This window comes from Engraulis encrasicolus, chromosome 11, assembly GCF_034702125.1.
Source record: "Engraulis encrasicolus isolate BLACKSEA-1 chromosome 11, IST_EnEncr_1.0, whole genome shotgun sequence".
Lineage (NCBI taxonomy): Eukaryota > Metazoa > Chordata > Actinopteri > Clupeiformes > Engraulidae > Engraulis > Engraulis encrasicolus.
In genome coordinates this window covers 16,842,101-16,866,843 of record NC_085867.1, presented here as the reverse complement: position 1 = coordinate 16,866,843, position 24,743 = coordinate 16,842,101, and the positions used below count along the sequence as shown (strand labels likewise).

At 43.5% G+C, this 24,743-nt stretch overlaps 2 protein-coding genes across 2 annotated transcripts; one reads left to right on the top strand and one right to left on the bottom strand.

Annotated features, from left to right (window-relative positions):
- Positions 1 to 2,923: 2,923 nt before the first annotated feature.
- On the top strand, positions 2,924 to 14,473 carry npy8ar (neuropeptide Y receptor Y8a). The gene is made up of 3 exons (XM_063211120.1): positions 2,924 to 3,238; positions 4,378 to 5,132; positions 14,407 to 14,473. Exons 1-3 carry the CDS (start codon positions 2,924 to 2,926, stop codon positions 14,471 to 14,473), a joined length of 1,137 nt encoding a protein of 378 aa, XP_063067190.1.
- A 1,170-nt stretch (positions 14,474 to 15,643) lies between these two features.
- On the bottom strand, positions 15,644 to 24,554 carry marchf5l (membrane-associated ring finger (C3HC4) 5, like). The gene is made up of 7 exons (XM_063211216.1): positions 24,456 to 24,554; positions 23,720 to 23,813; positions 22,333 to 22,535; positions 21,348 to 21,478; positions 21,013 to 21,187; positions 18,063 to 18,229; positions 15,644 to 16,434 (listed from the first exon to the last, which is right to left on the bottom strand). Exons 2-7 carry the CDS (start codon positions 23,746 to 23,748, stop codon positions 16,270 to 16,272), a joined length of 870 nt encoding a protein of 289 aa, XP_063067286.1. The 5' UTR covers positions 23,749 to 23,813; positions 24,456 to 24,554; the 3' UTR covers positions 15,644 to 16,269.
- Positions 24,555 to 24,743: the final 189 nt, after the last annotated feature.

The window sequence follows — 24,743 nt, the reverse complement described above, 5'->3', positions numbered from 1 at the left end:
GTATCTATATGGCAGCTGATAACACAGGGGAAGTGTTGTGTTAATATATAGTGTAAATATAAAACTGCCAACGTTTGTCACTTGTGAAATGTGACAGCGATAGCATTATGCTGTGTGTGGATATTATGTATACAGCTGCCGGAGCTGTGAATTGAGGGGAGAATGAATGCAAATAAAGCCTAGAGACAATATTAATAACAAGGCCGACAGGCGGACAACAGATGCGTCCCTCTATGCCAGTTCCAACTATGCCATTTCCCCCCCCAAACGCCCCCCTGGCCTCCTCTGTCAACGCCCCCCGAGGATGTACTTTTTGTTTATTGGTCATCATGGACACTCCAAATATTGTGGCAGGCAGCAAGGCAGCAAAATGGCGAGACATGGCTTTATTTTTTTGCAGTTTAGGGTATAATAAGCTTATCATCATTCTTGGATTTGGAAAAGAACCATAGGCTATGATTTGAAATTTCACATAGCCTAGATGAAGTGAACATTACAAATTACCAGACATTTATTAGGCCTAACAACCTTTAGTATCACGCCATTTCAGCAGTATGTGCATGTGGGAAAGAATCTAAACATCGACAAATAATAAATAAATAAAACCGTTTGGGTGAATCATGCGCTTATGGACTTTTTTTCAATACCAGCTTCACCGTCAAGGCACAAAGCAGTGAAACTCAATTACCCAGAATGCTGCACGTGAGCTCTCTACCCGCCGAGTGATTCTGGAAAACAAACATGGCGGCAACTCGCTTTACTACCTTAATAATGTGTCAATCCGACGCTAGATTTCTTAACTGATGAAAATCGAAGGCAGAAATCAACATTGTAGTGTCTAAATATGAGGTCGATTGGTCTATTTGTGGCGTACATCACGATCGGCTGAGTTGTTGGCCTCACGTTTGTCAGTTAGCCTGTGGCTAGGCTACTTTGGAAAGGCTATGCTTGCACGCATTCGCTCCGGTCCAAAATGGCAAGTCTGCCGCCCTGTGGCCACAGGAAGGAACAATTTAAAGAAAGCGTTTCAGACACAAAAGCGTTTCAGACACAATTGAAGGCGGACGGACGGACGGACGGACGGACGGACGGACGGACAGACCCTCTTATAGAGATGCTGGGACGCATCTAAAAAGAAAAATGGAAAACGGGACAGAGACTAGGCAACCTGGGAAATAGACAAGAAGTGAAAGCTATACTGGAGTGGAGGATCAGCAGTAATGTCAATACTCTAGAATGTCACAGCCAAAAAAATATATATAACAATAAAGGGCATTGGAATGAGATTCTGTGGTGCAATACTTCACGGCCACCATTCAAAAAATTCAACCTAACTATAATTTAGCTTGAGGAAATAGCAAATTATTCTGTGCAGCACTCTGCGGAGCTGGTACTGTCTCCCTTCAGATTTAACGCTGCCTACCGTATTTCAGCATGGGGCAGTTTCTCAACTAAACCCAAGTATGTGCAAATACGGGGTGAATGCTTATGAGAGATAGGAAAAGGGGGGGGAAATGGGCGCAAGATTGAAAGAGGCATTTCATCACTTCTTTCTGAGGTTTTTCCCCCTCCCTGATGCCTTTGTTACGTGGAAAAAAAAGAAAGGCTATTTTCGATAGCGGATCAGGAGAGATCCCTCAAGGGTGACATCCATCTGGCAGACCAGAGATGAGGATGTCTGGAGGCCTGTCTTATGGGAGGACTTCTGGCTTTTTGTTGTTTTATTTCAATATATATTGTCACAGTGTGAGATGAATAGAATGCATCGGTACAGGGAAGCCAGCCCAGGAGGACAAAGAAGTCTGTTGTTCCGGGCCCAGGAGAGGTTCAGGGGGCCCAGAACTGGGTCCTCATTACACCGCAGTATTGGTTGGAGGGGGGTACCTTTCAGATGACTTTGTCCCTGGGCCCGACTAAAGCTGTCAGCAGTCCTGTATATTGTCATGAAATGAGATGAATAGGATACATTGGTATACAAGGCAGAATGTTTCCCTTTTGATGTAGTTACCTTATGATTGATGCACTGTCAGCTAGGCCCATAGCCCTCTGCAGTGGGAGTGATGTATTACTATTGTACTGAGGAGGGAAATTATGCCACTTGCCATCCAGAAACATGATGTAATGTCAAACTCTCATTTCATTTATTTTCTTTTAAGGGGAGGTTTTAGAAGAAACAATTCAAATGTAGGACAGTAATGTTGTTTGCGTCATACTGCACGTCTTTGATCAAGGATCTTAGAAACAGTATCCATTGAAACCTGTTATACACGTCCTATCTAAAGTGTGTTCAGTGTAAGAACTTATTGTAGATGCACATACTGTGTACATGGTTTATGTAAAAGGGTAGAATTATTTCAATTTAGTGGGTTTTTATGTTACTGTGAGACCAAAATATTAAGACTTTAGTAACAAACATATTCCTCTACGTGGTTTTTGTTGTATTGTATAATTATTCCTGGCTCTGGGCAGCTTAATTCAGAGCAACTGCCACTTTTTAATTGCACTGTACTTATATTTGTTTTTTTGCTTTGTTTTAGAGACACCAAGCAGCCTGGAACGGTTACACCAGCCAGCCATTTTAGAGACGAGCCTCCGGCATCTTCCTTCGTTGTGAAGAAGAGTCTTATTGCAACCTTCCTCTTATTTTCAAGTCACTGTTCATGGAGTGCTGTCCTTCCGTCCTTCTTTTGAACTATATTTCTTGTGGAATTAGCACCCAGTTACTTTTTTTTAGAGTCGAGCACTTTCAATAAACTTTAACCATCCTCATACACCAGTGCAAGAAAGACCCTCCTGCCACCGTCACACCCGAAGCTCGCGAGGCGCAACCTCGATAAGAAGAGAGAAGCTGGGGCATCCTGCAGCTTAGACGTTTTAACCATTTGTTAGGTGCAAACGCCCGGAGCTCCACAGTCCACCTACCATGCCCAGCAACAACAGCAGCGGCGTGGGCAACTGGGATGGCATGCCCTGGGTGAATGCCGCCAACACGTGCCCGCCCTCCATGGGGGGCACCACGCTCCTGATCGTGGCCTACAGCACGGTGATCGCGGTGGGGCTGGTGGGCAACTCCTGCCTGGTCTTCGTCATCTCGCGGCAGAAGGAGATGCGCAACGTGACTAATATCCTCATCGCCAACCTGTCCTGCTCCGACATCCTGATGTGCGTGGTGTGCCTGCCCGTCACCGTCATCTACACCCTCATGGACCGCTGGATACTGGGGGAGGCCCTGTGCAAGGTCTTTATTATGCCTTATATTATTAGTAGTAGTAGTGGTCGTAGTATAGCCAGGCCATGCCCAGCTAGTGACGCAACATTCGGGGCTGCTTCTAGTCAGGACAACTCCTGGTCAGACCAGTCTCGAAGAGATTTGAAGGTCGATGATAATCAGGCTAGTTGTAGTAGTCAAGGTCATTATTGTAATAGATAGAATAGGGTTTACATGTACAGTATATGTGATTTATAAGACATGTGTCAAGGTCCTAGGGCCTTGTTACAGTTATGAATTCTTGAATACACACATAACAACTGATTAGGCTTGCATTACTGGCTATTATGTGCCCTGAAATAAATAGTTAAAAAGTGTTACCATTACTTCTATTATGAACCTCTATTTGCTATAAAGGGTCAGTGTGCGTCAGCGCTATTCAACATCAGTAGGCCTACCCCAAGTGGGCTGAATATAAAAATCTATGTTTTTTGGGGTACCACGCAAAATAAGACAACACAAGAAAAATCCATTGAACTGAGAAAAAAAATCCATTGAACTGCATTCTATTTTAAGTCAGTTGCTGGGCCACAGAACATTTTATAAATGCATCTGGCCCACAGTCTGCTAGCGGAATAGACCTGGTGTGCATGCAACATAACTTCACACAATTATGGCCAACAATGTTTGGTTTCAATTACTAGTCCCCCTGTCAAAGGGAGACTAGAGGGCAATGTTTACCTGGATATTTAAAACATGATTAGGCTATACACAAAAATTAGAGTAAATTATGTGGAAAAAAAACATTCATGGGATTGTTATGGTTCAATGTGCTAATACACATTGCCCGTGGAGAAGCAGGTTTCAATCGAGGGTCATTTTCCAAACCTTCCCCATTTCCCTCTCTCACCGCTTTCCTGTATCTCTTCTACTGTCCTGTAATAGAGCTATAAAAAAGGGCCAAATAGAGGTATGTCCTGTAGAAGTCGTTGAGAAGATTCCACTACCATAGTACTACTACACTGCTATGGCATTTGACTACACAGTGCCTTTAGTCCTTGCTATTCTAGTAAAAGCCAATTGATAACAGGGCCCATGTCTTAACGGGTTAAAAAACATACATTATATCTTTCTGTAACCCCCGCCCCCTCCTCCCCCTACCCACACAGGTCTCGCCCTTCGTGCAGTGCATGTCCATCACCGTCTCCATCTTCTCGCTGGTCCTCATCGCCCTGGAGCGCCACCAGCTGATCATCCACCCGACGGGCTGGACGCCGGTGGCGGGCCACTCCTACCTGGCGGTGGCCGTGACCTGGATGGTGGCCTGCTTCATCTCGCTGCCCTTCCTGTCCTTCAGCATCCTGACCAACGCGCCCTTCCAGAACCTCAGCATCCCCTTCAACCCCTTCAGCGACCACCTGATCTGCATGGAGCGCTGGCCGTCCGAGCGCAACCGGCTGGCCTACACCACCTCGCTGCTGCTCTTCCAGTACTGCCTGCCCCTGCTGCTCATCCTGCTCTGCTACCTGCGCATCTTCCTGCGCCTGCGCCGGCGCCGCGACATGGTGGAGCAGGCCAGCGACGCGCGCCAGCGCAAGGCCCGCAGCGCCCAGCGCATCAACGCCATGCTGGTGGCCATCGTGGTGGCCTTCGCCCTCTGCTGGCTGCCGCTCAACATCTTCAACACGCTGTTCGACTGGTACCACCAGGCGCTGCCCACCTGTCAGCACGACGTCATCTTCTCCGCCTGCCACCTGACGGCCATGGCTAGCACCTGCGTCAACCCGGTGGTGTACGGCTTCCTCAACAGCAACTTCCAGAAGGAGCTGAAGGCCATGCTGCAGCGGTGCCGCTGCTGCTGGGCCGTGCCCGAGAGCTACGAGAGCTTCCCGCTGTCCACCGTGGGCACCGACGTGACCAAGGTGCCCCCGGCCACCGTCACCGCCGCCGCTTCCTCCGCCGCTGCTGCGTTGCCGGCCCCAGGGTCCGTGCCCACGCCACCCGCACCGCACCACCGAGAGTCCTTTAAGGGAGGGACGATGATGATGATGGGCGCTGGTGGCAGAATCTGAGTCAGTGTTTGTGTTGTTGTGTTTTGTGGTGACTTTGGGAAAAGCAACGCAAAGAATGAGACACGACGAAGAGAGGAGAAAGAGGCACGAGGAGTAAAAAAAAATGTGCTTAAGACTTTAAGATGTACTAAACGATGCATAAAACGTGATTGAAGGAGTGAGTTGTTAAGTTCCTGCTGAAACAAACTAAACAAAGCGTGGACGAGAAGAAGACGAGACACACGAGGGGGGATAAAAAAAGACATTACGATGAGACAGAGGTGTATAAAATGTGGTTAAAGAAGAGAAATCCCCCATTGTTGCTGTCGTTCCATGAGATGGAAAACTATCATAAAAAAAAGAGACAAGGAAAAGAGATGTTGAGGGAAAAGAGAGACGCTGTTATTGTTAATACACAGCAACTAAGCGGTGCATAAAAAGGGAGTCAGGATTCAGGGAGAGATGAGAAGATATGATGGGATATGATGAACTCCTGCATCACTTGATCCCCTTAATCTTGTGCTAGACCCAGTTCTCGTCTGTATTGCCAGCTTACTGTAGCCGTGCAGTAGAGTACATGCTGTAAAATTAGCACACAGAGAGATGGCGCTTTTTACGTAGCCTACACATTGTCTGTGCAGCTTTGTGAAAGCTGAGACTGGTGAGCTGCCATAACACCTGCACAGTAAAATGTTGCAGTGTTAATTCAACACTTAGAGATGTATTTTAAAGGTGCACTGTGTAGGATGGTGGCCAGAGTAGGTATTGCAACTATGCTGCTCATTGAAACTGTGCTGTCTGCTGCCAAATTTGATCTTTTCATGAATATTTACCGAGTAATAAACCACTAGTATGACCCAAGTACAGGAAGTTTTGCAGTTTAAAATGTCTACTTCTGGAAATTCACAATGTCGGACAATGGAGAAGATCCACCTTTTCATGTATGAAAAGTGCCATTTTCCCAGTCATAATGAATACTTAGAATTTGATGGTGGTGGAAAGTATTCATGACAAAGGTAACATTTGTAAATGGGCAGCATGAATTCTGGAAATGTAAACTAAAAATGTAACACAGAGCACATTTAACATCTCTGCAAGTGTATTTGGTATTTGCTTGAATTAACACTGCATATTCTACCGTGTGAAATGGTGCTGAATGTTAACTAGACAATGCTGCCGTGAAGATAGTTTTTAACTGATTTCAGAGTTTCAAAGGACAATCATGTTACTGGATATTAGATTGAAGCTCCATGTATTTCCATGTACTGACAAAAATGCTTTTTATCAGCCTTGAAGTCCTGTCTGCCAAATGATGATGTGTGCTGTTTTAAATGTGAAAGTAGCAGAATTAGTAATCACTAACCAGGCGACCTGGCTTCAGAAAGTATAAGGCCCCCTCCAAATATTAGCCACAACCAATACCAACATCCTCTAATTAAAATGATCAAATGGATTGGATTTGTGGAATCAGCTCTGTTTTTCACGCAGGTAACATCAACACATGGGACAGCTGTGGCCTACTGGGCTTCGGCTTTGGAATCGGTAGGTTGCAGATTTGAATCCTGTTATCACCCATGGCTGAAGTGCTGTTGAGCAAGGCACATAACCCCACAATCAGGGCTCGAGTTGTTGGGGGATGAGGGGGGATGCCATCCCTCCTACAATCAAAATGGTCTAAAATCATGCCCCTCATTGAAAATGGTCAATAATATTTTTAAAAAAGTAAAAATTGCACTTTCAGCAACAACAATTTTCAAAATGTTCTTGGGGGAGAACCCCCCGAACTCCCAATAATCATAATTGATCTTTGTTCATCCCCCCTGCTTTGGTTTTACAACTCGACCACTAATACCCCACAATGCTCCAAGAACTGTAGCGATTACCCTGTACCCAAATTGTTCAAGTCGCTTTGGATAAAAGTGTCAGCTAAGAGCAATGCTATTGCGATACACATGTACATGTAATTACATGGCTGGACCTGAACTTCTTGAAGGCAGGATAACCCACCTTTTGTCAGACCCATTAAACCTTCTACATTGAGTGGATGTATGTATATTTATCTGCACCTGTTGGAGGGTGTTGTATTTATTGTGATGCATTGTGATCACAGTTATGTGAATATCTAGGTATTATTGTGCAACAGAGCATACAGTATGTTTGAATGCATTGTGCCTCCAATACATGTGCTATAAGCAGCTCGTTCTAACTTTAAAAAGTGAGTAAGTCAGCAGTCTTATGATTCTTGTGCATTGTATGAATAATATCCCAAAGAATTCAGTATTCACATTAGACTGGAAAACATTACATATTTGGTCTGTGTTTGGATCTGTGTTGCCTTATAAATGCTTTCTGTATGTAGGCTCTTATGCACTTCAAAAGCTGAATTTTGGTATCTTTGCTATGTCCATTCGAAATCATATCAGCTGGCATTAGAACTCATGGAATGATTAGACAGCCATTGTATGTTTGGTTTCTATTCATTATTCGGTACAATAAATGTAATAATGAATGTAATGTTGCATTTGACGATGTTGCTGTTGTGTAATGATTTTGCCACTTTGAAACATTTAAGAGACATGTTGGCAGATGACACTTGGCTAGTGGGGAGGGGTGTATTGGGTTTTTGTAGTGGGGGCTGTCTGTGGCTGTTCATATAAAGCCACCTTAAGCTGTGCATGTGTTTTATTCGACGGCACTAAACACAACATAATCGTCGCCTGATTCCCACTCATGAATCCAATCAGGAGCTGTACTAATCTGGCAGATGGTGTGCGGACGGACGCCCTTTTCAATGGGGCTCGTGCATTGCATCCATCTTAAGTGTGTGTCCTCCACATTTGCACTCCACTTCAAAATGAATGATAATGCGATCTGCATTTCATTAAGGCCCTAGGCTAGGCTTGGTGCGTGCAGGCCAGGTACAGGGCCGGCACTAGTGTTCAAAATGTGGTACTCTTGGCCCTAGGCGAGCACCCCCTGCTCTTTTTGTGTATTTAGAAATTGGCATCTGTTAATATAGCGCCGTACGTCTTATTGCGCACAGCTGATCTAGTGCCTATACATATACATATATGCTTAGTGTGCATGAATAATCATCCATGTAAAGGTTAATGTTTTATGTCGCTTCATGTCTTTCGGGTGTTACTGGTGCCCCCAAGACATCTGGGGCCCTTGGCGATTGCCTTGTCTGCCTGTGCCATAGCGTCAGCCTTGGCCAGGTAGCAAGCCTACTACAAGGACATCAGCACACACCAGGTTTCATCCTCCTTTGACACACCTGCATTAGAAATGTCAGGGCAGGAAGTCTCCTGGTAACCCATTTCATTCCCCTTGAACGATCTTGAAATGATGTCCACAGCACAGGAATACAGCTCCTGTCTCTACCGTAGAAAAGTCTGTTGAAAAATAATTGGTGCATTTTTCCTTGTGCAACTTTGAATAACTTGCAAGTTTTTTGGTTTAAAATATAGCATTAGGGTTAGGGATAAAAAAAAGACTTTTTTTTGGTTATGCCTGATCTTGGAATGTTGTCCACGGTCCATGAACACTGCTCCTGACAGAACAGGAGGGGTCTCTAGAAAAATAATTGCTACGTATATTTTCCTCATACAACCTTGAAGATCTTGCAAAGGTCTTCTGCAATATCATGCATTGCATCATGCATGTGATACTAAACACATGTGACGGATCATGGGGGACTTTTTTGGTCATGCCTGTAGCTCGGCTCAGCTGCCAGAAATTACACATGCACTGCACATCAGGCGCATCGCACATGCAGGCACGTGGCACACATCCCAGAGTGTCGGTAAATAATAAACTAAATAAATAACCCCAGGGGCTGCATAGCCGTGTTTTTCACTCTCTGAGATTTATGCTTTCAGCCTCTGAGGAGCCTCATGTAGGATTTCTAGGACGAAAAAAAAAAATAGAAATGGGAAAACTTGAGCACATACACACACACACTCGAGATCCATCCATGAGATTTATGTGTGTGTGTGTGTGTGTGTGTGTGTGTGTGTGTGTGTGTGTGTGTGTGTGTGTGTGTGTGTGTGTGTGTGTGTGTGTGTGTGTGTGTGTGCGCGTGCGTGCGTGTGTGCGTGCGTATGTGTGTGTGTGGCTGCGGGGGACAAAATCTGTGAGGGTTTTCCTGAGATGGACGGGAAGTTGTGGATTATGAAAAATGTGAAACCATTTTGGGGGAAGCAGGGGGTGTGTGGGCGGGATGTGGAAGGGTTGACTTTTTTCAGCACATGGCTTTTTGCTACTTAAAGAGGTATGCCACTATTTTGGGGCTTAATACAGTTAAAATCGTTGGCTGGGGTTTATAAAGGTGGTTAAGTGTCTTTTTATGTTAAGCGTTGTCTTGCTGTAAGACAAGTTAAAAGAGGGAATATGTTGCTAAGCTAGTGAAAGTCAATGGATCCGTGTAGCATGCTACAATGCTACACGGATACATTGACTTTCACTAGCTTAGCGACATATTCCCTCTTTTAACTTGTCTCAAAGCAAGACAACGGCTTACATGAAAAATAAGACATTTTACCATCTTTATAAACCCCAGCCAACGATTTTAACTGTATTAAGCCCCAAAATAGTGGCATACCCCTTTAAATTTTGCCTTTTTCGCAGGTTTTTTTCCCCACTTAGATTTTTTTTTAGTTCACTAAATCATATTAGTAGGTCATTCTATGAATGCCAAATGTCACCCCTACTCCACCCCCCCATGCCCATGCATGCACACAGTTAAGCCTCTTTTATGCCACCTACTTTGCTGCGGGTGGCTAGTACTTTAGGGCAAGAGGGAGGATGCAGGCCGGATTGATGTATGCTGCACAGCAGAAATGGACGTCAAGAAAGACTTTGCTATAATAACTAAGCTTTGTGGCTTTGCTCTCAAAGCAAACTGGCCTTAGAGCCAGAGCTTAAGCGTGTGGTAATCCTGGAAACCTAGCAGACAATTAGGGCTTGTGTTTGCTGTTACGTGCATGCTGTGCTGTTGCTGTCCCTTTTTGGCGTGGATGCTGACAGGGACATTAGAAGAGGCGGCAGGCACACTCTTTCTCTTCTTCCTCCACATTTGGAAGGCATTTCAGAAAGCAGGTTTGGGTAATACTTAAAGGGGTATGCCACTATTTTGGGGCTTAATACAGTTAAAATCATTGGCCAGGGTTTATAAAGGTGGTAACGTGTCTTATTTTTCATGTAAGCCGTTGTCTTGCTTTAAGACAAGTTAAAAGAGGTAATATGTCGCTAAGCTAGTGAAAGTCAATGTATCCGTGTAGCATGCTACAATGCTACACGGATACATTGACTTTCACTAGCTTAGCGACATATTCCCTCTTTTAACTTGTCTTAAAGCAAGACAACGCTTAACATGAAAAATAAGACACTTCACCACCTTTTTAAACCCCAGCCAACGATTCTAACTGTATTAAGCCCCAAAATAGTGGCATACCCCTTTAAGTAAGATGTTACATTACAGCAGAGGTGTCAAAAGTAAAAGTAGAAGTACATTTGTGGTGTAACACATGGCATTCCATAGCTGTTACATCATTTGCTCCATTCTACCTATCGAGATAGATAGACTGTTGTTACTGAAAAATACTGAAAACTTAACGGACCCACCACAAACTTGATCCAACCAGTGCGGAGTTAACTGATCGTAAGACTACTGGTTACTCAGAGAAGTTGTGTTGGAAGGAAACTGTTTCCTTTCCTTGTTTTTTACTTTTACTTTTGACACATCTGCATTACAGTAAAAACCCAAACAAGACTTATTCAAAGCAACGAGCTGGGCTGTCTTCACAAGTGTCCAAAAGAGGCTCTTGTAGCCACTGGTACAGGCTGGTAGCTGATTCATCCCAACTACTGTTATGGGAGAGACAACAGCACAGAACTGATTATGGTGAGGTAACCCTGTGTGAAGAGAGGGCACACACATCCGGTTTGTTAATGCAACATCTGGCAAATCTCCTAACAAAGAGGGTCCAAGTAATTTATTGTGTCCTAAATAACGATTTTTAATCAAACCAACTTTGAAGTTCAGTCAATCATGACATGTGCCCATGGTAAACCAAAATTCACGACACACTTTTCCCCCACGTATTATTAACTTTTCAGTTACCTTATCCTTCTCAAACATAAACAAAAAGCTCAATCACTTATTTTCCAATTTCATAACACAAGTTCATAACTTCACTCATAAACACTTTCCCTCATCCTCTGCTGCACTCATTTTCTTACGCCGCTCTCATTTTATATTCTGCTACACGACTGTGGCTTGATTTTATGTCCTCTTTTCTAACTTTGTATAATAGCAGTATGTAATAATATAATGTAACAAGCCTAATGAATCTGGATCAGTTTGCTCAGCCATGAATTTGGACTAAAACTCACTAAGATGTCCTGCTGTTTGGAGCCCAGTAGTAGGCCTAGGCCAGCCATCATTCCTTTTTTTCACTCACACAAACTGGATGCCAGTTTAAACTGGGCCACGTACACATTTCTATGACGAGTGCATGTCCTTAATTTCCCCCCGGGGATCAATAAAGTTACTCTACTCTACTCTCTACTCTAACTTCACTTATATAATCTATTTTGTCAACGCCTCCAATAATGTCCTCTTTTTAAGATCAAGTATCTAAAGAAGAAGAAAAAAGTTCAGAGCAAAACTTCCAGCAGTAGCACCAGCAGCAGCAAAACAAGATGCCATTAAAAGTAATGTATGCAGCAGGCAGGGAAGGCCCATCATTTGGCACTAGTTGGCTCCTGAGGTTGTCCTCTATACACTGCATGGAGTAAATAAAATGTGAGATGAAAGGGAATCTTGCACACAGGGAAGTCGACAGGGGCAGACAGAGGGGTCAGTTGTCCCAGCCCCAGGGATAAGAGGGGGCCCCCCAGAATTGGGCCCTCGTTAAATTGCAGATGACTTTTGTCCCAGACCCGGCTGGAAGCTGTCAGTGGCCCTGCATGCACAACAGGCCGAAAAAGTGGGTAGCGGGTAACGACTCACCAGTGCCACAACCAATTTCACTTACACAGACACACTTTCTCGCTCTCTCTCTCTCCCTCTGTCCGCTCTATACCTCTATCTCCACAGGCCTCTTCCTCCGTTCCTCGTCTGGCAGTTAGCTCATGCATCATTCATGATGTTTTCTCCCCTTCTTCCCTCCCTTCCCTTCTTCCCTCACTCCTTGAAAATAATGAAATAAAAGATAAGAAGAGCAATGTCATCCTGATCATTTATTTATGGGGCGCTTTTCTCCCAACCCTTGTCTTTGGGTGCCATCGTCTCAAAGCGAACGTGTAAGAGTGTGCACAGAGCTTACTAAACTTCTCTCCTCCTTCTTTCTTGTCCTCCTCGACAAAGATGAGGAGAGGGAGCGAGCGAGCGGAGCGGAGCGGCGGGATGAAGTTGTCTGTCGAACACAGAACAGAGCAGGACTTCTTCTTGTCTGCGCACGAGGAGGAAAAATAACGAGTGCGGTAGAGTGCGGCACACTGCAAAGAAAATGAGGGAGAAGAGATTAGACGTCAGCGTAGTGGTGGTGACGATGATTCACACAACCTTTTCAGCATTCAAAAGCGGCAATCTGGTACCCACCACACATTACACTACACATCACCCCACCGCATGCCCGGCCTGTATTACCAGTGTGCTTAATGCAAGTGATTGAAATGATGAGCTCATCTACCGGGCTGAAGCGTACAGTGTAGTTTGTATCAGTGGTGGTGAATGTACTATGAAAGGAACACATTTGTGGTTTGTGGATTGCAGCTGCTGATGTCCCCATGTAGAATGTCCATCTCCCGTCTCAGGTCAGTCAGTGGCAGAACGATTGTACACACAGGGCCCAAGGGGAAAACAGTGACAGGGCCCCCCATACACCCTGTAAAGGTCATAATAGGGTCTCCACCACCAATACAGGACGGCCCTGGGCCTGGGGCAAATGCCCTGGTTGCCCCCCCAACCCTATAGTTCGGCCCCTGCAGGTAGTAATAAGCAGGGAAGTCAACAGGAGGGGGCAAAGGGGACAGTTGTCCCGGTCTCAGAGAGAGAGGGGGCCCAACATTGGGTCCTCATTACATTGTGTGTATTGGGTGGGTGGGGGGCCCTTTTAGATGGCTTTGACCTGGGCCCAGCCAAAGCTGTCCACAGCCCTGGTAATAAGACCCCTTTTGTCAGCTCTTAGTCCTGGACTTACACCTGCCTGAGACGCAATCAAGAAACCCATCATTTTCTCCGTCAGGAAATGGAATTCTGCCTGAGGCTGCTGAAAGGAGCCATTCCCCTCACTCACACTACCACCAAAACCCCTTTCGCCCGTAGATATACACCTCAAAAATATAGTAGGTGTGCTCTCCGTCAATCATAAAAGCACATCTCGCAGTAGAGGCAAATATGCTACTGTAGCCTACAGACCTGGCCATTCTTTGAAAACCTTGAAACGCTAAGAACTACAGCTTTAGCTGTTAAAGCTCTGAGCGTATAGACGTTCCCCCAGGAGTCCCGCAGAGTTAATCTCATTCCTAAATTGGTTTCATAACAGCTTTTTACAGTATTTTAATCAATATTTGCCATCTCTCTGATTAATTCAACCGAGCTCTTTGTGTTGAGTTGATAAGAACTCACACAGCCTGAAGACACTGCTTTGAAGAGCCCGTATAGCAACACTCGACGGCGGGGTGTTGAGACTTGCTGAAAGGGAGCATTTTATTGCTATGAAGATGTTTTTTCTAAATTGATGTTAATACATAATGAAAAGTGATAACGCTCCACTCTCTGTGTGATTGAGGTTTTAGCCTGAACTCTATCCATCACACGCGACGCAACTTGAGAGATGTTTTAAAGTGCTGTAATTATGCATCCCAATTGTCCTCCATCCACAGAGACATCAGTCTATTATGGCAGCCAATCTGAACACGATTAATTGATTCATGGTTGCGTGATTCGCCAGATGTCAAGTCAAAGGCAATTCAAAAAGCAACGTGCAGAAAAACTCTAAGTCACATTCGCACCCTCAATCACAATTCTCATAAATATCTAATGGGCTCTGTAGTAGTAACCTACTCCTTTGACTAAATTACAATTTTGCAGACAAAGGTAATAGTTTAACATGCATAATTAAACCTCCTGGGTTAAAGGTCCTTTAAAATAAGGCACAATTATATCAATCATCCTGGTTGCCTTCGTTCAAAACGTGAAAATTAACTTTCCATTAGCAAGTGTGTATGTATTTTTAAGGACATGGGTGCTTAAAACATGTCCTGAATCAAGGCTTTTAGAGCTATATGATATGTGATATATAGAGTGCACCATATCCAACTCCAATATCTGATCAGTGTAGGCTATTGCAAGGTCTTAAAGGGGGAAACTGCCTGACTCACTCAAACTAAATGTATGCTCTTTTCTGTTCTTATCTGTAAATAGTATCAGTGGTATATTCACTTAGGATTTATGTGCAAAACCATGAATGCATGCGTTTATGGTTACAAATCTCATGAAACTGTATTAACATAAAAGGTCAGCTCAAGAAAATAAATGTAGGCTTACTATTACACATGAAATACATGGAAAAACATTGTTTTAACTTCCTTTTTCTGTTTTTGGATCACTTGTCAACCAACAATGGAAGAAAACAGAGAACATTTGTGAAGTGAAAGCCAAAAGGCCAACTGGTAAACTACAACTCCCATCGCCATTGTGACACAGCATTCCAGTGAAATTGCATTTATGCCTCACCCTTGCCAGGGGGCAGCTCCCAATGGCACCCAAAAGGGAGCAGTGCGGTAGGATGGTACCATGCTCAGGGTACCTCAGTCATATAAGGGGATGGGGGAGAGCACTGGTTAATTACTACCCCCACCAACCTGGCTGGTCGGGAGTCGAACTAGCAACCTTTGGGTTGACGCCCTAACCACATACCCATGACTTGCATACTTTTGCTATGCTAGTTCTTTTTTAGCCCAAGAAGGGCCAAGAAAGGAATTTTGTGGAGCACTACCCTCCTATACTTCTAAAGCTGGTTTAAATGGCAAACATGGGCATTCCTGTAGTGTAAACTAGCCTTTAAAAATGGATACAATCCAATGCAGTAAAATGGGTTTCCAGAGCCGTTATTAAATTATATACGGCTCTCTGGGTTTCAAGATATGACTGCCATCTGGTGGCCAAACCTGGTACATTGTTTGCATCACACTTCATACAGTATGGCTGACTTTAATCGTGGCAGTACAACAATAAGATTTTTCTGAACATGTCAAATATGTAAAATGTAAAATCATTACAGTAGGTCTGAGTAAATCTGTATGTAGTCTGATTTAGTATGTGGAGCACACAAATCTGTGCAAACAGAACAGTAATGATGAGAAAAAACAAGACTCTCAACAATCAAGTTTTATTACCGGTAATTCAAATCATCAAAATAAGATTAAAGAACTACAATCTCTACATTATACACATATGGCCATCGGCTGTGATTAAGATGGATGATTTTTTTTCTCTATTTTTACAATGAATTATTATGTTGTTGAAGCATTTTTAAAATGTTCTGTGATTGTTTATGGTTAATGCACTGCACATGGTAATGGAAGCATGTCCTTTTTTCCTTTATACAGTAGAAACCCCAGAGACACAGAACACAGCTTCCCTGGGGGTGGTGTGTGAATGAGGTGTGGGTTGTGGTCAGCGATGAGCAACCTGGATTACAATACAGCGCCACATATTCCAAATAACCTGGTCTTACCTGTCCAATTCAACCTGATTGAATGCTCACCTGGTTGAATTGTGCAGGTAAAACATTACAGGTAAACCATTTGGAATTTGTGGCACTGGATTGTAACTAATGAATCCAGGTTGCAGCTTCATTGGTTGTGGTGGGGGCTGAAGGATGGCTCTTCCTGTGCCTCTATTTGGGCTTTGTGTGTGTGTGTGTGTGTGTGTGTGTGTGTGTGTGTGTGTGTGTGTGTGTGTTTTATCGTGGGGGAAGGATGTCTCGTCCTGTGCGTCTATTCGTTTCCGCTGTCCTCGTTGTCCTCCTCGCTGTGCTCGGTGTCCGTGCGGCCCTCTCGAGCCGGGTAGTCCAGGATGTGGCGGCTGGCGTGGATGAGGTACTGCTGCTGTTTGAAGTACACCTTCAGCATCCCTTTGATCACCACAAAGGCAATGCCACCCTGTCACAGGACGAGATGAGAGGGAGAGGGGGAGAGAGAAGATGACGAGAGGAGAGTGCAAAAAGCTTTAGAAGCTGCCAGCCTGGCCACCAGGCAATCTGATATCCATCAAATACATACGCTGCCACATAGGAGGGGCCTTATCATGTCTCTCCCTGGTCTAGTAGAGGTGACTGAACACAAAAGCTTTGGAAAGTAATAATGATCTTATGCATTCTGGCTCTGCACTAAGAACAAATGATTTAAATAACGAGGGATGATTGCAAAGTGCTGACTCGCTGACCGTAATATATACTCTAACTTAATAATAATTTAATATTGTAATGACTATATAAATTAAAGTATTCAGAAATATACATTTAAGTAATCAGAAATAAAACAATGAAGCCATACTGTACCCCAATCCATTACACTCTACTGCACAATGAACAAGTGGACCATTTCGACAGAACATACAGTAGCTGACATAGATCTCCTCGACTGATGCTTAAAATAATTCAAAAGGTTCAGCTGGTTTATATAATGCTCGGGAGCAAAAATGTCAGGATTTTTTTTAAGCCAAGACCTTCTGCTCTAGTGGTCAAATCAAGTTTCAGTCATCAATGCAATTAAATGTGTTAAACACAACTAAAAATGCAATATGTACATGGACATTTGAAAGCATTAAGATCCAAATAAATGGAAACAAACAAACATATTACAAACAGCTCAACTTGTTTTTCTTGATTAGTTAGTACTTTGGTGCAACTGAAATTTTAATTTTGCTGCCACTTGGCCAGGGCGCCCTTGTAAAAGAGATTTTTGATCTAAACAGGTCTATTTTCCTGATAGAGTAAGGATGAAAAAATACAGCCGTCTTGCACCGTGTAGGCTTATTAGATGCATTTTGTATTATGTGTAAGCTTCTGGACACCTTAATTTCCTTGGGGATATTCTTTCCATTATCATAAATCCCATCCTCCCTTGTGCTTGTGGACTTGTGATGACGTCACAAGACGTCACTGATGACAGAGGTTTAATTCAATGTCTCACAAAAGCGCAATTCAAAGGTCATTTTCTGGTTGGTAATTGGGATGTCGACAGAGGTGAAACTTCATTTGTTTTCTCCACGGTGGCGGAGCGTCAGCGAAGCACGAGACCACAAGCACAGGCTGAGGATGGGAGTTAAGATAATGGGATATATCCAACTAGAGATGTCCGATAATATCGGCCCACAGATATTAGCGGCCCGATAATAGCATAAAATGTACTATCGGTCAATATCGGTATCGGATTTTTGACCTATCAAAACCGATATAATAATGCTTGAATTACTGTACACTTTTCTCCTTAATTATTTTTCTATTTTTCACAGGCGATGTTAATATTTGGAAAGCTTTGTTGCATTCGAGAATGCATCTAGTGGGGCATTACAATAGAATTAAGCACATTTTGTTCCACAACAGCAGATTTGTAATGTTACCTAAAATTTGATCTGAGGAAAAATAACCCACATATATCGGCATTGGTATCGGCCAATATCGGAATTGAAAATTGAGAGTTGGACAATATCGGCATATCGGATATCTGCAAAAAAGACAATATCGGACATCTCTATATCCAACAACTCTCCTCTGTACTCCACTCACCAGTATGGTGCGCTGCAGGTTGGAGTTGACTCTGCGGAAGAGGAGGCGTCCCACCAGGCTGGCGATGGAGGGGAAGATGAGGGCACCACACAGGGTGCGCGACACAGACACGTGGTCGCCGCCGTACCCCCTTTCGGCTGGCATACGGGGCAGCGCCCGCCCCAGACCTGCACGCACAAAACGGCATGTTAGAGAACAAAATATGACGACACTGAGGATGCCATCCAGGGTGCGTGACATGGGCACGTGGTTGCTGTCGTACCCTCTGTTGACTAGCATTAGGGACAGCGCCTGCCCCAGACACACAAAACAGGATGCCTTTTTGGATGCCAGCCATTTTCGAATCATACACCTCAGCGGTGCCAGAGTAATTCTATGCCCGTCAACCCTACACCATAAAAAACTGAATTGAATCGCTTAAGCATCATTGGAACTGAACGTTAGGATCCAAACTGACACTCTTCAGCTTCATGCCATCCAGTGAGTTAAAATTAGTAAAAAATATGATCAAACTAAACTACATTACATTACACTTAGCTGGTGCTTTTATCCAAAGCGACTTACAGATATTACAGGGTATTGGTTACAGTCCCTGGAGCAGTGCGGGGATAGGTGCCTTGCTCAAGGGTACTTTAACCATGGAGGGAGGAAGGGAGTGGTACTGGTACGGGTGGGGATTGAACCTGTAACCCTGTGATCGCACCATCTTTTGTTTTGCTGGGAAATACACTCAAGAAGAGCTGCACATATTTCATTCAGGATACATATTTGAACTCCACCCTACTCAAATCTACTATTACATTTGATATGAGAGAAAAATATCATCTTGTGATCCTACTGAATGAAAAAACTATATTGCGTAGGCTGGTTGAAATCAAAAATGACTGTGCACAACAATCCAGACATCTATATTCTGTGAGTGTGCACACCATTTTGTGCAGCTCATGAATGGCTGTGAACAATCTGTAGATCTGTATTCTGGGAACGGCCTTTTTTCAGCTTACCTATTTAATACAGTTCTTGATTTTAATTCAGACTCTGGGTGCAGTTTCCAAGACTGACAAGCAAGTCACCAGAAAGATACATTTGATGTTTAAACTTCAGAATATTTTTCCAAATTGATTGGCAGAACTTCATATAAGACATGATATAGCAATGTCCAGTGCATTTGTCTTGAAAAATAACAATAAATAAATGAAAACGTATGAATGAATGTCACACATAAATACTATATACTCCATAAAAGGCAATGTGACACCATGTGTACATGCATGAAATGCATTAAAGCTCACAGACAATATCATCTTCTTCATACATTTTAAGTTCTATTACCATTGCTATTCCTTGTTACTAATTGTAACAATAGAAAGAAAAAAATACAGCTCCTTCAAGAAAAATCTTTGTTGATGACCACCACTATTCTATAAATTCAATGTAAGTAGTAATCTTGTCAATGATTCACTCCGTACAGCATGAAAGTGCATCACACCTGAGGTGACCTCTAATTTATGCCGACACTTACAGTCACTACCGCACATTATGTTGACTGACACCAATCCCTTGGCCATCATCAATCAATCAATCATGCAACTCCATCCTTCCCACCCTTCCCATATTCTGCCTCCTCTTTCAATGACGGGGAAAGCAGATAGCCAAACCTTCCCTATTCGGCACTGCAGAGAACACGTCTGCCCATCATCACACTTCTTTTTCACTGGCCCCTAAGACCTATCATCTTCCTATTCTTGTCTTGGAAATTGATGCCACTGAAAACTCTACTCACGGCACTATAATAACTGCGCCAAAGAAAAAGAAAGGATAATGATTTGCCCTTGGGTCATCCTTACAAAAAGTAAATCTTGAAAGCGGAGTGGTTCATAAAATGCACAACAAGAATCTGGCAATTTTCAATACAAAACTGCTTGATAATATGCTCGTAAAAATTACACTCCATTCAACTGATAAATGGACTACCTGTGAGCTCAGAGAATAATGGCTGATATCACACATAGACTTTGCGGACACACACACGCACACGCACACGCGCACGCGCATGCGCACACACACACACACACACACACTAAGCTCAAGCACTTAAACAAAAATTCACTCGTTTTTCAAACCTCCTGTAGCTTGAGGCTCAAGGGACTGAGCAACGGTGTCGCATTGTAATAAAATTTTCAGAATGCGGTATGCGCACAGCTAAAGTGTGATATAACACTCCCAATGCTGTCTGCTCTAATCTTTCCGTCTGTCTGTCTGCTTGTTTGCTGTCCCTAGAGATTGGACGCAAGCTTGTTTCTCCCAGACAATACACATCCCACTCCTCCAAACATAGTGTAGTTATACATAAAGTTTGTAAAGGGGCATTTTTTGCAAAGTGGTCTCTCATTTTTCCACGGCTGTATTTACATAATGTATTTTTTAACAATGTAATATAACAATGATCATCAATATGCATGGTCCTCACCAAATATTATCAGTTTTGATGGGAGCAGGATTCACTTCTGTGCAAAAAATTATAAGGTTACTGGTCCAAATGGGCGACTCAGTTTTTTATGCACCTTGCATATCATGGTTTTATCATTTCACAGACGAGTTTCGGCATGTGCCTGTTCAGCAGGGCTCTAAATTAACTTTGTTCATCACCAGCCAAAATGGCTAGTAGACGATAATCTTAGAAGCCAAACACATACTCACTCATGGGTCAAAGTGGCCGGTAAGTGCTCACTAATGGGTCAAAATGGCCGGTAAGTACTCACTCATGGGTCAAAGTGGCCGGTAAGTGCTCACTAATGGGTCAAAATGGCCGGTAAGTTGGTCTTTTCTACCAGCCAAACTGGAAGTTCACCTGCATTTGGCCAGTTGGCTGGTGTTCATATAGAGCCCTGCTGTTCAGTGTGCTGTGTGTGTGCCCCATCAAAAGCACCATTTCCATCCGTATCCTTACCAGGGACGAGGCAGTTGAGCTTGGCCGAGTGCCGCTGCCACAGGCGCACCACGTAGTCCTCCCAGCGGATCATCTTGCCCAGCACCAGCATGACGGGGATGGTGGGCAGGCCCATGAGCAGGAAGAGGGGGTCGGCTCGCTCCATCACGTCAAGGCCCTTCTTGTGGCCCACCACCTGCATTGCACAGGATGCCAGCACTTAGATTTGTTGGTCGTTGCTGCATTGTATACTTTAACACATCGTACTTTGTGTGTAATGTAATGTAATGTGTACTAGTGTGTGTGTGTGTATGTGTGTGTGTGTGTGTGTGTGTGTGTGTGTTTGTGTAGTGTACCTGCATGACAGTGACGGCTCCGTAGGTGACGGCTGACCAGTAAACGGTGCCAACCACCACCCCTGCAGCTGCAAAGGGACTCGCTCTGGACAGAGCTCTGTCCATCTGCTGCAGGAAATATACCACTGGCCCTGAGAAAGGGGAAAAAAAACTTGCTCAACTACTGAAATTGCTTTTGGAAACTGTTTGCTCCACTGTATTTGCTATACTGAATATACAGTAGGTTACAATACAATACCTGTTGTTAAAATGTGTTATGCTACTTTTGTCTACATATGGGATAGTGAGGAATCCTAATTTCAAATCTGTTGTGTGTCAGGCGAATTTAAAGAAATTGAGAATAAAGCTGACTTTTATATCGATCAGGCAACTAGGTATGAAAAGACTGTGTCTTTGTATGATAGACAGTAAGGAATATTTCCCGACATGGTTTTCAATGGCCTCCACCCCTAGTCTACAACTGATTGGTGCCTTCACAAAGCCGACTTGGTTTTTCAGTGACTGTCGACCAGTTTCAGCCCTGAAACTATCAGGTGAAAACTGAGAGGAACATACACTACTAATAAAATGCATGAAATGAACCATAATACGAAGTCTTCCTAAAAGACAACAAATAGCCTAAGGGATAAAAAATAGACATGATAGGAAGTGTATGCATTGTAAGGATAAAATTCTGTGACTTTGGAAGACTTGTTGTGAATTGTGCTCGAACAGTTGATGACTGATTTGATGATGACAAAAACATCGGAGAAAAAAACATGGAACACATTGTAAGTATAGCCTTACAGGTACTGTCTGGTAACCCCACAATGCACACCATTCCACTTGTGGAATGCTGTACCTGTAATAGTCATTGAAAAGTCCATTACCAAAATACTACACTACTATGACATACTGTAACACAGGGCCTTTAGTAACGCACTCCGACTTGGTCATTACCATTCTGGTAGAACTAAATTTATAACGCTGTGTCTTAACACGTTACCCATTTTGGGGAAGACGATGCGGTACTCGGTGCCGCACTGCGGACAGCTGACGGCTCCTCCGCCATTTCCCTTCTGCTTCTCGTCCAGCCAGCGCTGCAGGCAGTTCTGGTGGATCCACTTGGTGCAGCCGCGGCACCGGCACGGGCTCACCCACTCGGCCACGCGGTCCTCCCGCTCCGTGGCGAAGCACACCCAGCAGTGCCTAGTATGGGTGGAAACATTGTGTGTTACTGTGTGCTGTGTGCAACGTGCAGGCACATTGCATTGACTATGACCATGATCTTTACAGTGCAACACCACGGGCTCTCAATTCAACAGTACACACACCAAAGTCTGAAATACAATATACACGCAAAGAAAATATACATGCAAAAATATGAATAAATAAAATATCTTAATGGGTGTGTGTGGAAGTTTAAGCAGCGTGCAATGGCAGGTGGAATCACTAATACTACTATTCCTGTGTTTATACAAAACATGGCAAATGTGTCTTGGCATGGCATCTATATTTTTTATTTCGGTATGTATTTTGGAAAAATAATGCCAGTCCAATACAGTCCCTACTATTAAGCATGGTCTTGACTTCAAAGTTACAATTACAGCTACTACTACTACTACTAATATTGTCATACTACTCATAATAACATGGCAATTACAACAGAGACGATAATAGACAAAAACAAACACTGCAATGTACTGCACAGTGCACTGCAATGTACTGCACAGTGCACTGCAATGTACTGCTTGTGTGTGTGTGTGTGTGTGTGTGTGTGTGTGTGTGTGTGTGTGTGTGTGTGTGTGTGTGTGTGTGTGTGTGTGTGTGTGTGTGTGTGTGTGTGTGTGTGTGTGTGTGTGTGTTGTCCAATACACTGTGCTTGTACTACGCTGGGACATTGAGAGGAATCTTCACCCCTATCACACTTTAGTCTGTACACTGCCTGCTTCATTGCCATTGTCTTCATGCACTTTACCAGAATCTATGTTCTACCTCGATTATTGTGTAATATGTCTTTTTCTCTAACTTCTACATCACAATACTAGATCATAGACGTATCCGTCAACACTCATTTCTAGTAATTTGTATCTTGTCTACCTCAACTCTCAGAGTATTTTTTTTGTTGTTGCTGTTTTTGCATATTGTCTTTTTATTTTCTCTTTATTTATTTATTTTTCCCCCTCCCTGACCATTAACTGTGTTATATGTGTCTTTAAATGTCCGTGTGGGCATTATGTGTATTTATGTAAGCTACTTCACACCTGAATTTCCCCTTGGGGATCAATAAAGTTACTCTACTCTACTCTACAGTAGGCCTACACACATATACTGATGAAGGAGCTGTAATTACGGTGCTGTGTTTAGGGTGCTGTAGCTGATTTCTTCCTTACTTCTCTGGTGGTTCGTCCACACAGGCCATCGTGTCAACTTCGCTGCTTCAACCGCTGACACATGAGTCCAGTCAGCACGTGAAGAAGTAGTCACCTGGGTAGAAACAAACACAAAAGAGTCCCTGAAAGTAAGGACCTGTCTATTTAGCAGTGATGGAATGTTTTCGTGGAAGGGTCACTGCCTAGAACTCTACCTCGCCTTGCCCTTCTATCATGTCGGAAATGTCAAAGTGAAAGTAAATGCGTACCTTGACACCTACAGAAATGTATAAGTTCGAATGTGAACACGTATCAATAATCTTTTCATATACGACCAACTATGCACTATGCATCTGTGATAGCATACAGATGCAGATGGGTCTTGACCTTACATAAATTAGAATAGTATGGGATTCGAAATAATAAAAGGCTATGAGACTTGTCATCATTTCTATTCTTGCTATTTGGTTGAAAATAATTTTAATGACAGCGACTTTCACATGCACCAAAAGTGCTCAAGAAACACTGCACGCAACGGAGGCAGAACATTTGTATAACTTGTAGCCTCACATAACATGAGCGAGCGTCAATTTTGACAGCCTCGCTTGACAGTAAATAACATAACAACTAGCCTGCAGCTAATGGTAGCTTGGTCTAAAAGAATTTGTGAAAATGGCCTCCAGTAACATAATGCTCGTGCTGTTAATAAAAGTTGACAAAGGGACGCATTAAAAGCGCCAGACACACACGTCCTTACCAACAGGCTGTCTTTTTGCTGTAGATTCAAGTCATAAAAAGGGACATAAGTCAGTTGATATACTTTTCAACCTGTTCATGAACGCAAACTCAGCTGGGAGTTTTGTTTCCGGTTTGAAGGGCTTTAAAGGAAACGCAGGCCTTTGCTGACTCGAGCGGTGAGAAATAATAAATAAGCTAATACCCTTTACTACTTTTACGGCCTGTTCCCACTTTGACGGCCATTTGACGCTCATAAACGCGACGCACCTCCCTTTTTTGACTGAATGCTTCTTGTCGGAGCACATGC

What these genes read in the sequence shown, in the direction of transcription:
- npy8ar (XM_063211120.1), top strand. Translation starts at nt 2,924, where the DNA reads ATGCCCAGCAACAACAGCAGCGGCGTGGGCAACTGGGATGGCATGCCC. An exon ending in TGGGGGAGGCCCTGTGCAAG is followed by an intron (nt 3,239 to 4,377) that starts GTCTTTATTATG and finishes CTACCCACACAG; the next exon opens with GTCTCGCCCTTCGTGCAGTG. An exon ending in GGCACCGACGTGACCAAGGT is followed by an intron (nt 5,133 to 14,406) that starts GCCCCCGGCCAC and finishes CCTGGGTTAAAG; the next exon opens with GTCCTTTAAAATAAGGCACA.
- marchf5l (XM_063211216.1), bottom strand. Translation starts at nt 23,748, where the DNA reads ATGGCCTGTGTGGACGAACCACCAGAGAA. An exon ending in GTGGACGAACCACCAGAGAA is followed by an intron (nt 22,536 to 23,719) that starts GTAAGGAAGAAA and finishes CACCCATACTAG; the next exon opens with GCACTGCTGGGTGTGCTTCG. An exon ending in ACCTGCAGCGCACCATACTG is followed by an intron (nt 16,435 to 18,062) that starts GTGAGTGGAGTA and finishes GTCCTGTGACAG; the next exon opens with GGTGGCATTGCCTTTGTGGT.